This window comes from Pseudophryne corroboree, chromosome 12, assembly GCF_028390025.1.
Source record: "Pseudophryne corroboree isolate aPseCor3 chromosome 12, aPseCor3.hap2, whole genome shotgun sequence".
NCBI lineage: Eukaryota > Metazoa > Chordata > Amphibia > Anura > Myobatrachidae > Pseudophryne > Pseudophryne corroboree.
In genome coordinates, this window is record NC_086455.1 from 64948194 (window position 1) to 64962378 (window position 14185).

Consider the following 14185-nt stretch of genomic DNA (forward strand, 5'->3'; position numbering starts at 1 on the left):
CCCAACCACGGTCCTCAAGGCACACCAACAGTGCAGGTTTTAGTGATATCCAGGCTGCAGCACAGATGGTTAAATCAAAATAACTGAGCTACTAATTAAGTCACCTGTGCTGAAGCCTGGATATCACTAAAACCTGCACTGTTAGTGTGCCTTGAGGACCGTGGTTGGGAATGCCTGCAGTAGAGGATACTGGGCGCCTGCCCAGTGCTTTGTTTCTTCCTGCACTGTTACTTGGCTAAGTATTTTTGGGTCAGCGGTTGCTGTTCCTGGTTTAAAGTTTGGTTAGCTTGGCTTTCCTCTAGTTTGTGTGTGCTGGTTCGGAATCTCACCACTATACTTTTATATCCTTCTCTCAAAGTATGTCCGTCTCCTTGGGCATAATTTCCTAGACTGAGTCTGGTAGGAGGGGCATAGAAGGAGGATCCAGCCCACACTATCAAATTCTTAAAGTGCCCATGGCTCCTAGTGGACCCGTCTATACCCCATGGTACTAATGTGGACCCCAGTATCCTCTATGGACTATGAGAAAAGGATTTACTGGTAGGTAATTAAAATCCTATTTTCTGTGTGTATTTCCAGGAATATATTTTGGAAAAAATACAAATAGAAAGACTGGCCAAGAACCCCTATGAAGAAATACAGATCACTGAGGATCAAAGGCTGAAAAGAATGAACAATACTATGAAAAAGACCCCCCCAATAAGGTTGTACAAGTGACGGGGTAATAAGCGCTGAGTCCAACGCTGTATTAAGCCCCAAACCAGCATTAACCACCAATGACGTATGAGGGACACGCAAACCCCAAAGACTGTTTTTTCTAAGATAATTTTTTTTACTACAATTTTTATAAAAAGACTTAAAAGCATTGTTTGCCCTAATCGGGGAGCTTAATAATGAATCAACTTGCACATAGAATATAGGCATGCTGCAAATCATTTTAATCAGCTGGAGCTGCTCGTGCACCCTATTGCATCACATTGCGTCTATGACACATTTCTCCGGCAGGGTCCACAGGTTATCCACAGGATAACAATGGGATATAATGAAGCGACAGCGGATTTGCACCAATCGGTCAAAGCTTTTCCGGCCTCCCAGCATGCAACAGACCCGTCCATATATCCTCGCCTCCTGTCTCAGGCAAATCAGTTTTTTTGTTTGGTGCGGCAGGAGACGGACCATGGTCAGAGGGCTGCTGGTTTTTAGCAGCCCTAAGCTTTCTTATTTTTTTTTTTTTCTTGAGTGATCTTTCTAAACAGCGTCTTATACATACCTTAGAAAGAGGCACTCCAACAACTCTCCGCCGGGTCGCGACAACGCTTACCCACGAGTACAGTGCTGTTTCGGCGGACGTCTGTGTTGGATATACTAGCAGGTCCAGCAGACGTTACCAGGCTGTGGCCGGAGCATGGGGAGAAGGTAAGGCAGGCATCAGTTCCGCTTAGTAGGGGAATACGGACACAGCCGCTCTGTTTTGGGAGGAGACTACCAAACAGTCGCTGACGCGGCTGGCACCCCGAGTGCACCAGCTCTAGGCCTTAGGGATCAGAGGCTCCAGGAATAGTATGAGTATCCCTAGGGTTGATGTTGGCAGTGGGGAGTCAGATGCTCTCCTGGTCGCCCCTCCCCCAGGTTCATGACCAGTTTCCTCAGAGTCTCCTGCCATGAACGGTTTCCCGCTTCCATCTCAGACGCTGTACACGAAGGAGACCCAGTCGCAGCATAGGCGGCTGTGTGACTGTGCATCTGTGTTCACTGAGCGTCTTTGTTCACTATAGGTTCATGGAGCAGCAGTGTACACTAGTAGCGTCTGGATCCACTCAGCGTTCGCTAACATATTGATCGGTCCTGGAAGCAAGGCGAGTCTCCCTGTATCCCACTCTACTGAGTACCCGTAATACAGCACTAAGTCTCTATCTACCCTTTTGAGTATGAATAGATAGATAAGTGCCTATTGCATATGAGTCTGTATACATTTACTGTTGTTTCTTTCGCAATGCATCTGAATACGTTAGATCTGTTTAAACATGGTGCAGTAATATGTTCTCCTACATACTTGAAATGTAGTTGATGATGTGCTCATATTGCTTATTATACTAATGTATAACATGTGACTGACTGCTAGTGTGATTGCTAACTTTACTATATTTCTGTCAGTTTTTGTTATTCCGATCCTCAATGCTGGTGCATGGGTAGGGTTGGATTGTATGTCACTTTAAGAAGCTTTAAGTGATTACAGTCACAAATTGTGTAGTACACTGTGGAAGTGTTGATTATTTATCATGTCTAAGAGCGACAACGGTGAGGAAGGTACACTCACAGCAACACCAACACTCATATCATGTTTGTCTTGCAAAGCTGTGTTATCTTCTCAGGATCTGGTTCAGGATGGTTTGTGTGCAAATTGTTTTAGCTTTCACCAGGGGTTACTGAAAAATACAAGGCAGATTCAGGTGCAGATGGATCCACCTTGGGCTGTGTTTGCACAGACTTTATCCAGTATAGCTGAATGGATAATTCCTCCAACTCCTGTACCAGGGAAAGGTTACACTATTAACCCTTACATGCAGCTCCACACCTATGGTGTATCACTTCCAGCAGCAGCCTCTCAGAAGAAACAAGCTGATAAGCCGGTGGTAAGTAAATCTTCACCCTCACAGGCTACACATAATTCAGATGAGGATTCATCGGAAGATGAAAGCTCAATAAATTCTACTTTGGCATACGAAGAGGAAGGTCTCAGCTCAGTGGATATAGCTGAGTTAATTAAAGCTATGAAAGCCATTCTGTCCTTAGAGGATTCAGCAGAGCCTGTGTTAAAAACCAAGGCACCTGTGTTTATACGTCCCAAAATAGTTAAGATGGAGTTTCCAGGGTAAGATCAGCTGACGGAAATCATGGAAGAGGCTTGTGCTACGCCCAATAAGAAGCTTAGAATTCCTAAGAAATGGAATTCCAATTATCCTCTTCCAGCTGGGGATTGGAGAGGTGGCTCCTAAAGTAGATACGCATGTAATTCGATTAGTGAGAAAATCTATATTACCTTTCCCTTCAACATCATTAAATGATGTCACGGATAGGAGAGTGGATGGTTTTCTAAAAACCATTTTTTCCCTCCTGTCTGGGGCAGTCATAAGGCCAGCCATGGCTTCAGCTTGGATGGCAAAGGCAGTGGCTGCCTGGGCTGATGCATTGGAGGGGGATTTTTCAATAGCTTCTAGAGAGCAAAAATCTCATGTAGCACATATAAAACAGGCTGCAGTGTTCTTGGAAGAAGCAGCATTGGATATGGGTACTATTGCCTCCAGGGCATCAGCTTCAACAATAGCTGCTTGCAGAGTAGTTTGGCTACATACGTGGAAAGCTTATTCAGATTCTAAAAAGGTTTTGGAATCTTTGCCCTTTTCTGGAGATATTCTTTTTGGTAAAGAATTGACAGATATTCTGGAGTCAGAAGCAGACTCCAAAAAGGTCAAGTTTCCTTCCACATACAATTTCAAACCTAAAGTTCCGGCTTTTCGGCCCTTTCGGTCTCAAGGAAAAGCTAAACGAAAAAGTGATGGCAAGCAGCCCCAATAAAACAAGTCAAGTAAGACTAAAAAGCATTGGGCTACCAGAGGACCGGTTGGGAAAACAGAGAAAAAGCCATCAGCCTGATGGTGCGGGCTTCCACCTGGGGGACCCCAGGGTGGGGGGCCGACTTTTTCAGTTTGTACAGATCTGGCAGCAGTCTACAACAGATGCCTGGGTGCAGGAAGCGGTATCTCTAGGTTATGCATTTGCCTTCAAGAAGCACCCTCCTCAAATTTTTTTTTTGTACCAGCCTGTCTCGGGTAGAGACGAAGGCTAGGGCTTTGTTAGAGGCAGTCCAGAAATTGCTTCCGTTAGGAGTAGTCATTCCAGTTCTTCCTGCACAACGAGGACAGGGTTTTTACTCCAACCTGTTTTTAGTTCAGAAGCCAAATGGGTAATTTCGGCACATTCTCAATCTCAAACTGCTAAACAAATACATTTGGGTACCTCGGTTTCACAGTTCCACCATTTTGGCCATGGAGCCAGGGGATTATATGGTATCCCTGGATATACAGGATGCTTACCTACATGTTCCTATAGCACTGTCCCATCAGTGCTATCTCCGGTTTATCCTCCAACAGCATTTTCAGTTCCTGGCACAGACGCAGGAATTGCTCTTATGCCGTCTGCAACAGACAATAACGTGTCTGCAGAACCACGGGTTGCTCAAAAATTGGGCAAAATGGTCTCTGGTTCCGTCACAGCGAATGACTCACTTGGGGGCTGTACTGGATTCAAGGCTTCAGAGAGTAATTTTACCTCTGAACAAGATATCCAAGGTTCAGTCAAGGATTCAGGACTTGTTACACAGTCAAAAGGTATCTATTTACGCAGCAATGTGCGTGATGGGTTTGATGGTGTCAACATTCGACATGGTGGAGTATGCACAATTCCACTCGAGGCCTCTGCAGCGTCTGATTCTTGCCAAATGGAATGGAATGACGATAAAAACACAGACTATGCTTCTTACATTAGAAGTAAGAAGGTCATTAGCCTGGTGGCTACAGACATCCCATCTGGACAAGGGGAGACCCTTTTGGATATCAGATTGGAAAATTCTGATGACAGATGCCAGTCTCCAGGGCTGGGGAGCAGTGTCAGGAAGGTTGTGTTTTCAGGGACAATGAACCAAGGGAGAAAGTTGCCTGCCAATAAATATTTTGGAACTTCGGGCCATATACATGGCACTGATTCAGGCAAAGGACATTCTTCGGGGAAAACCAGTCCAGATCCACTCGGACAATGCGACGGCAGTAGCGTACCTCAACCATCAGGGAGGACCTCGCAGCTGAAAAGCGATGCAGGAGGTAAGTCACATACTAAAGTAGGCAGAACTTCATCATCCAGCCTTGTCTACAGTGTTCGTTCCGGGAGTTCTAAACTGGGAAGCAGACTTTCTCAGTCGACACGCCACTCAGGCAATCGAATGGGCTCTACACTGAGGTCTTCCAGACTCTAGTAGACAAGTGGGGGTTGCCTGATATAGATCTCATGGCATCCTGTCTGAACAACAAAGTGCTCGCATACGGATCAAGAACAAAGGATCCCAGAGCGATCTTTGTGGATGACCTGTCGGTAAGATGGGACTTTTTCATCTGGCTTAGTCGTGTTTCCACCAATCACCGTATTACCCAGGGTGGTGAGAAAGATAAAGCAAGGAAAAGGTGCTGTGATACTAATAGCTCCGGCTTGGCCCAGAAGGCATTCGTACACATCTGCAGAGGATGTCGATGGATGTTCCACTTCTGCTCCCTCAACGTCCAGATCTACTGATGCAGGGTCCTTGTTATCACAGGCATCTGGATCGACTGTCTCTGACAGCGTGGCCCTTGAAACCTCTATCCTGAAGTCAAGAGGATTCTCACAACTGGTAATTCAAATTATGCTCAGAGCAAGGAAACCTTCCTCAGCTCTCATTTATCACCGAATTTGGCAAACCTATATTCATTGGTGCAATGAACGTAAAATGGACCCTAAGTCTTTCAGAGTTTTCAGGGTCTTAGCATTCCTTCAAGCAGGAATGGATAAAGGTTTGAAGGTGGCTTTCTTGAGAGTGCAAGCGTCTGCATTGACTGTATGGTTCTAAAAGAAAATTGCCCATTTACAGGATGTGCATACTTTTTTCCAGGGAATGATGCACATTCAGCCTCCTTTTGTTCCTCCTACAGTGCCTTGGGACTTAGGGGGTCATCCTGAGTTGATCGCTCGCTGCCGTTTTCTCAGCGCAGTGAACAGGTTAATACTGCGCATGCGTCTGCCCCGCAATGCGCACGTGCGTCGTACGGGTACAAAGCGGATCGTTGCTGGGCGATGGATTTAACAAAGAATCCATTCGCACAGCCGATCGCAAGGAGATTGACAGGAAGAGGGCGTTTGTGGGTGTCAACTGACCGTTTTCAGGGAGTGTTTGGAAAAACGCAGGCGTGTCCAAGAGTTTGCAGGGCGGGTGTCTGACGTCAATTCTGGGACCAAGAAGACTGACGTGATCACAAGCTCTGAGTAAGTCCAGAGCTACTCAGAAACTGCAAAAAACTTTTTCATCCCGCTCTGCTGCACACGCGTTCGCAGACTTGCAAAGCGAAAATACACTCCCCAGTGGGCGGCGACTATGCGTTTGCACGGCTGCAAAAAGTAGTTAGCGAGCGATCAACTCTGAATGACCCCCTTAAGTCTAGTCCTGAAAGCCCTTCAAGTTGCCCTGTTTGAACCACTTAAAGTGGATCTTAAATGGTTGACAGCTAAAGTTCTCTTTCTACTGGCTATGGTGTCAGCTAGAAGAGTATCAGATTTAGGGGCATTATCATGTCATTCCCCTTTTCTGATTTTTTTTTTTTTTTTTATCCAGATAAAGCAGTTCTCAGAACTAGATCTGGGTATCTTCCGAAGGTGGTGTCTAAATTCCATCATAATTAAGAAATTGTAGTCCCGGCTTTCCAGGTACCGGGCCTTTCTGCGGGAGATGCATCGCTGGACGTGGTCCATACATTAAGGATCTAAGTGGATCGTACCAGTGCCATCAGAAAGACAGATTCTCTCTTCATTCTCTACGGATTTCACAAGAGAGGATAGCCTGCTGATAAGCAGACGCTGGCAAGATGGCTTCTGATGAAAGTTTCAGAAGCATATTCTCAAGCTGATCTCCCTGTTCCGGCTAATGTCTCTGATCACTCTACTCGTAAGGTAGGTCCATCATGGGCAACACAACGTGGTGCTTCAGCAAAACAGATATGTAAGGCGGCCACATGGTCTTCCATTAACACATTCATTAGACATTATGCCTTGAATACCTTTGCCTCTCATGACGCTGATTTCGGCGTAAAGTTCTCCTGTCCAATCAGGAGCGTCCCCACCACTAAATTGCTTTGGGAAATCCCATTGTTATCCTGTGGACCCTGACGGAGAAATATACGTTATGGTAAGAACTTACCGTTGATAACTGTATTTCTCCTAAGTCCACAGGATCCACAGGGAACTCACCCTGACGCACCTGATTTGAGGATCTTTTTACTCACTAACCTCTTCCTCCTTGTACGGAAAGGTGTGCATGTGTGTTCTTATCGCCTGAATAGGGCTATCTATGATGCTCCTGCCTTGAACTTTGGAAAACAACTGATTTGCCTGAGCCAGGAGCCGGGGATATATGAACGGGCCCGTTGCATGCTGGGAGGCCGGAAAAGCTTTGACCAATTGGTGCAAATCCGCTGTCGCTTTATCATATCCCATTGTTATCCTGTGGACTTAGGAGAAATACCGTTATCAACGGTAAGTTCTTACCATAACGTATATTTCTCTGACGTCCTAGTGGATGCTGGGAATGCCGTAAGAACCATGGGGAATAGCGGGCTCCGCAGGAGACTGGGCACTCTAAAAGAAAGATTAGGTACTATCTGGTGTGCACTGGCTCCTCCCTCTATGCCCCTCCTCCAGACCTCAGTTAGAATCTGTGCCCGGCCCGAGCTGGTTGCACACTAGGGGCTCTCCTGAGCTTCCTAGTAAATAAAGTATTTGTTAGGTTTTTTATTTTCAGTGAGATCTGCTGGCAACAGACTCACTGCTACGAGGGACTAAGGGGAGAAGAAGCGAACCTACCTGCTTGCAGCTAGCTTGGGCTTCTTAGGCTACTGGACACCATTAGCTCCAGAGGGATCGAACACAGGCCCAGCCTCGGTCGTCTGGTCCCGGAGCCGCGCCGCCGTCCCCCTTACAGAGCCAGAAGCAAGAAGAACGTCCTGGAAATCGGCGGCTGAAGACTTCGGTCTTCATTAAGGTAGCGCACAGCACTGCAGCTGTGCGCCATTGCTCCCTATGCACACCACATACTCCGGTCACTGATGGGTGCAGGGCGCTGGGGGGGGGGGGGTACCTTAACTTTGGCAAACAACACATAATATAGCCTAATAAGCTATATATGTGTAAAAATCCCCTGCCATAATACAATTATAAGAGCGGGAGAAGTCCGCTGAAAAAGGGGCGTGGCTATCTCCCTCAGCACACTGGCGCCATTTTCTCTTCACAGTGCAGCTGGAAGACAGCTCCCCAGGCTCTCCCCTGCAGTTTCCAGGCTCAAAGGGTTAAAAAGAGAGGGGGGGCACTAAATTTAGGCGCAACCTGTATTTAAAAAGCAGCTATAGGGAAAAATCACTTTCTATTAGTGTAAATCCCTGATTAAATAGCGCTCTGGTGTGTGCTGGCATACTCTCTCTCTGTCTCCCCAAAGGACTTTGTGGGGTCCTGTCCTCAGTCAGAGCATTCCCTGTGTGTGTGCGGTGTGTCGGTACGGCTGTGTCGACTTGTTTGATGAGGAGGCTTATGTGGAGGCGGAGCAGGTGCCGATAAATGTGATGTCACCCCCTGCGGGGCCGACACCAGAGTGGGTGGATATGTGGAAGGTATTAACCGACAGTGTCAACTCCTTACATAAAAGGCTGGATGACGTAACAGCCATGGGACAGCCGGCTTCTCAGCCCGCGCCTGCCCAGGCGTCTCAAAGGCCATCAGGGGCTCAAAAACGGCCGCTACCTCAGATGGCAGACACAGATGTCGACACGGAGTCTGACTCCAGTGTCGACGAGGTTGAGACATATACACAATCCACTAGGGGCATCCGTTGCATGATTTCGGCAATGAAAAATGTGTTACACATTTCTGACATTAACCCAAGTACCACTAAAAAGGGGTTTTATGTTTGGGGAGAAAAAGCAGCCAGTGTTTTGTTCCCCCATCAGATGAATTGAATGAAGTGTGTGAAGAAGCGTGGGTTTCCCCCGATAAGAAACTGGTAATTTCTAAAAAGTTACTGATGATGTACCCTTTCCCGCCAGAGGATAGGTCACGTTGGGAGATATCCCCTAGGGTGGATAAGGCGCTCACACGTTTGTCAAAAAAGGTGGCACTGCCGTCTCAGGATACGGCCACCTTGAAGGAGCCTGCTGATAGAAAGCAGGAGGAAATCCTGAAGTCTGTATATACACACTCAGGTACTATACTGAGACCTGCAATTGCCTCAGCATGGATGTGTAGTGCTGCTGCAGCGTGGTCTGATACCCTGTCAGATAATAGTGTTACCCTCGACAGGGATACTATTTTGCTAACCATAGAGCATATCAAAGACGTCGTCTTATATATGAGGGATGCACAGAGGGATATTTGCCGGTTGGCATCCAGAATTAATGCAATGTCCATTTCTGCCAGGAGGGTATTATGGACCCGGCAGTGGACAGGTGATGCTGATTCTAAAAGGCACATGGAGATTCTGCCTTATAAGGGAGAGGAATTGTTTGGGGATGGTCTCTCGGACCTCGTATCCACAGCAACAGCTGGCATACAGGACTGGGTCCTGGTGACCACGGATGCAAGCCTCCGAGGTTGGGGGGCAGTCACCCAGGGAAGAAACTTCCAAGGACAATGGTCAAGTCAGGAAACTTCCCTACACATAAATATTCTGGAACTAAGGGACATTTACAACGCCCTGAGTCAAGCAGAACCCCTGCTTCAAAACCAACCGGTTCTGATTCAGTCAGACAACATCACAGCGGTCGCCCATGTAAACCGCCAGGGCGGCACAAGAAGCAGGGTGGCAATGGCAGAAGCCACAAGGATTCTTTGATGGCGGAGAATCGCGTGATAGCACTGTCAGCAGTGTTCATTCCGGGAGTGGACAACTGGGAAGCAGACTTCCTCAGCAGGCACGACCTCCACCCGGGAGAGTGGGGACTTCATACAGAGGTCTTCCAGTTGATTGTGAACCGTTGGGAACGGCCACAGGTGGACATGATGGCGTCCCGCCTCAACAAAAAGCTAAAAAGATATTGCGCCAGGTCAAGGGACCCTCAGGCGATAGCTGTGGACGCTCTAGTGACACCGTGGGTGTACCAGTCGGTTTATGTGTTCCCTCCTCTTCCTCTCATACCCAAGGTACTGAGAATAATAAGAAGGAGAGGAGTAAGAACTATACTCATTGTTCCGGATTGGCCAAGAAGAGCTTGGTACCCAGGACTTCAAGATATGATCTCAGAGGACCCTTGGCCTCTTCCGCTCAGACTGGACCTGCTACTGCAGGGGCCCTGTCTGTTCCAAGACTTACCGCGGCTGCGTTTGACGGCATGGCGGTTGAACACCGGATCCTAAAGGAAAAGGGCATTCCGGAGGAAGTCATTCCTACGCTGATTAAAGCTAGGAAGGATGTGACCGCAAAACATTATCACCGCATATGGCGGAAATATGTTGCTTGGTGTGAGGCCTGGAAGGCCCCAACGGAGGAATTTCAGCTGGGTCGATTTCTGCACTTGCTACAGTCAGGGGTGACTATGGGCCTCAACTTGGGTTCCATTAAGGTCCAGATTTTGGCTCTGTCGATTTTCTTCCAAAAACGAACTGGCTTCACTGCCTGAAGTTCAGACTTTTGTTAAAGGAGTGCTGCATATTCAGCCCCCTTTTGTGCCTCCAGTGGCACCTTGGGATCTCAACGTGGTGTTGGATTTCCTAAAGTCGCATTGGTTGAGCCACTTAAAACCGTAGAGCAAAAATATCTCACGCGGAAAGTGGTCATGCTGTTGGCCTTGGCTTCGGCCAGGCGTGTATCAGAATTGGCGGCTTTGTCATGTAAAAGCCCTTATCTGATTTTTCATATGGATAGGGCGGAATTGAGGACTCGTTCCCAATTTCTTCCTAAGGTGGTATCAGCGTTTCATTTGAACCAACCTATTGTGGTGCCTGCGGCTACTCAGGACTTGGAGGATTCCAAGTTGCTGGACGTAGTCAGGGCCCTGAAAATTTATGTTTCCAGGATGGCTAGAGTCAGGAAAACTGACTCGCTATTTATCCTGTATGCACCCAACAAGCTGGGTGGTCCTGCTTCAAAGCAGACTATTGCTCGCTGGATCTATAGCACGATTCAACTTGCACTTTCTGCGGCTGGACTGCCGCATCCTAAATCAGTAAAAGCCCATTCCACGAGGAAGGTGGGCTCTTCTTGGGCGGCTGCCCGAGGGGTCTCGGCTATACAGCTTTGCCGAGCTGCTACTTGGTCGGGTTCAAACACATTTGCAAAATTCTACAAGTTTGATACCCTGGCTGAGGAGGACCTTGAGTTTGCTCATTCGGTGCTGCAGAGTCATCCGCACTCTCCCGCCCGTTTGGGAGCTTTGGTATAATCCCCATGGTCCTTACGGAGTTCCCAGCATCCACTAGGACGTCAGAGAAAATAAGAATTTACTCACCGGTAATTCTATTTCTCGTAGTCCGTAGTGGATGCTGGGCGCCCATCCCAAGTGCGGATTGTCTGCAATGCTTGTATATAGTTATTGCCTAACTAAAGGGTTATTGTTATGAGCCATCTTTTCGTGAGGCTCAGTTGTTATTCATACTGTTAACTGGGTATAGTATCACGAGTTGTACGGTGTGATTGGTGTGGCTGGTATGAGTCTTACCCGGGATTCCAAATCCTTTCCTTATTGTGTCAGCTCTTCCGGGCACAGTTTCCCTAACTGAGGTCTGGAGGAGGGGCATAGAGGGAGGAGCCAGTGCACACCAGATAGTACCTAATCTTTCTTTTAGAGTGCCCAGTTTCCTGCGGAGCCCGCTATTCCCCATGGTCCTTACGGAGTTCCCAGCATCCACTATGGACTACGAGAAATAGAATTACCGGTGAGTAAATTCTTATTTTTCATGAAAAAAACATGCAAAAAAGATGCTCAGCGCTACCGAGTACTGCCACATCTTGGCGTGGCTTGAATGGCTGTTTAGCGTGACTGCAACAAGGATGTAAGATGACACATCTGTATGGAATAAAGCAGAATAAATGACAGCTTGTTGCCTATCAGAAGCATTTCCTTTTACCAGCATTCAGAGAAGAAAATAAATAGCGTTTATTTTACATTTTGGGGCGGGATGTACTATCCAATGGTGGTACATCCCGCCACACTTCCATTCATACTAATCGCATATGTACTAACATATGCGATTAGCACCACAAAGGACAGCTCTCCTGATAAGAGCCGTCCTTTGCCCACACTGCCAGTCTCTGGTCTTTCGGGTTTATGACCTGGGAGTACGTCTGCGCATGTGCAGAGTGATTTGCGGGGGTGCTGGGAGAGATGTGATCTTGGCAAAGATGCGAAAGGATGCTCTTAGGCTTCTATAGGGTAACGTCCAGGGCTTAGTACATATGGAAATGCTGTAAAAACCTTTAGTACATCCCACCCTATGTTTGTATAGTATTTTATTTAAATCAAATAAAATGTCATAAAAGACAATTTCATTTCACAGTGTGATAATTAAGAGACATCTGAGTAATCCTCATTTTTGAGACAGCTGGAAATTATATGCCAGCTTCTAATAAAAAAAAAAAAAGGAAAAAAAAACATTTTAGAACTATCGCTTCAAACACGAATGTTACCCGAAAACTGAAAATAATAGTTTAGGTTGGAATCGATGGCATATCTATAATGGGTGCAGGGTGTGCACATTGGCTCCTGTGTCCGGGGGAAGCTCAAACCGCACGCCCTGCACCCATATATAGTTATACCTACATCTCCGCCATCTCTGGAGTCTCTCATTGGCTGGCGGACCTTCGCTGCTGAGTAAGAGAAATCATTGTGAAAACAACGCAGTACCTGGGTGGAATATACTAAGTTTAATTTATTTTAATTCAAAATAGCATGTTCCTGGAGTCCCGTATTTCATGTATAGAGGCAGGGAGAGGGGGGAGGGGTGGGGGCATCTCTATACTGTATTGAACAAACATTTTGGATTCAGCACACTGAGCCCAAGTATGTAATATGTAGTATTAAAGTTTAACCACATTACTGGCATGGGCACATGGCATGGCCACAGCCAGATGAGCATCTTGCCCTACTGTTGCGTGTCCTAGCTTTTCCGGAGGATGTCCCTGTGCAGAACTGATTTCCTCCGGCCGATCCCGCCCCGGCAGTAATGTATAGGTCTCTGTATATGGACAGTGGGGACCTATGGATAACGGTGGGCTGGGTATCTGTTACCACTAGGAGGTGGGAGGTTTGCCACTGGGGATTTATTGCCACTGAGGAATCTATAATTATTGGGGTGGGGTGTGTGTGGGGTAATGATTCATATGGACACTAGATTACTAAAATAATTAAATGAATTGATTTAAAAAAACAAGTAAAGTTTTCTTTTGAAGTTACATTTGTAGATGGAGTCTTCATGTCCCTATAGTATTAAGCCCCGCTCCTCTTCAGCTGCGGAAGCTGGGACTGAGACGTTGAAATTGGGACTATTAGGGGTCATGCCAATGGACTGAAACCTTATGGACAGACAGGGCCGTAGTGAGCAGCGCTGGGCCTCAGTACTGCATGGGGATGTAGCCTAAACCGTGTGCCAATGTCCCAAAGAAGAATATACATAAAAAAAACTGAATTGCTGGTCCATAAAGCGGCACCTGCGCGCTCCACAGGATGACACCGTTCAGATCAGGAACAGTGAGTGGACGTCGTGGGAGAGGCATCTTACCTTTCCTGATCTGGGAAGTGGGTTCCTCCTCTTCAGCTGGAGACATTTACCAAGTGATATTCGGGAAGATGGCGCTTGTGCACTAGAGAGCCTTTGCTTTCACTGTGCGGCTGCCTTCTTGCCAAAGTTGTCACTGGGAAGATGGTGCTGTGGAGGAAATGGGACCACTTGGCCAATCAAGGTAAGTATACTAATTAAGGGGAGAAGGTTGGACCAAGGCCAGCCGAGCCCCTCCAGCAAGCCCAGGTATATCCCCTCTCTGTGCTAGTGGACATAACTGTCCCTTTCTTTGCTGCATGGTAATTGTCTCGTGCTGGTTACAATAAAACAACACAAAAGACCTAAAGAAAAGAGTACTGTGAAAAGCAGAGTGAGCACTGTCATCAGGGGGTTGCCTTGCTACTGGACTGACCCACAGCCCTTCCCCCGGTGGGCCCCACTGTCTGCCCCCCACCTCCTCTAGGGATCAGGTTCCAGATGATGCCCTTATATATTATGCATATTACATTATACTGCAAAGTTCTATGGTGTATTTTCTACAGTGCATTGCTGCAGGGGCGCAGACAGCTGTGCCATGCCCAGGTAACTTGAGGGGGCGTGGCCAATGCGGGGAGGTGTGTCCAGCTCC

At 47.2% G+C, this 14185-nt stretch overlaps 1 protein-coding gene across 3 annotated transcripts in view; it reads left to right on the forward strand.

The window, feature by feature from the left end:
- OTUB2 (OTU deubiquitinase, ubiquitin aldehyde binding 2) overlaps nucleotides 1-14185 on the forward strand; it is a 125557-nt gene that overhangs the window by 59746 nt on the left and 51626 nt on the right. Inside the window, exon 9 of one of the 3 annotated variants that reach the window (XM_063947587.1) lies at nucleotides 580-1043. The exons of the other annotated variants lie outside the window; for them this stretch is intronic. Coding sequence (XP_063803657.1) covers nucleotides 580-717 — 138 coding nt within the window. The 3' untranslated portion in view covers nucleotides 718-1043. Of the gene's footprint in view, nucleotides 1-579; nucleotides 1044-14185 lie in introns of those variants that run through there. 3 annotated transcript variants of the gene reach the window in all.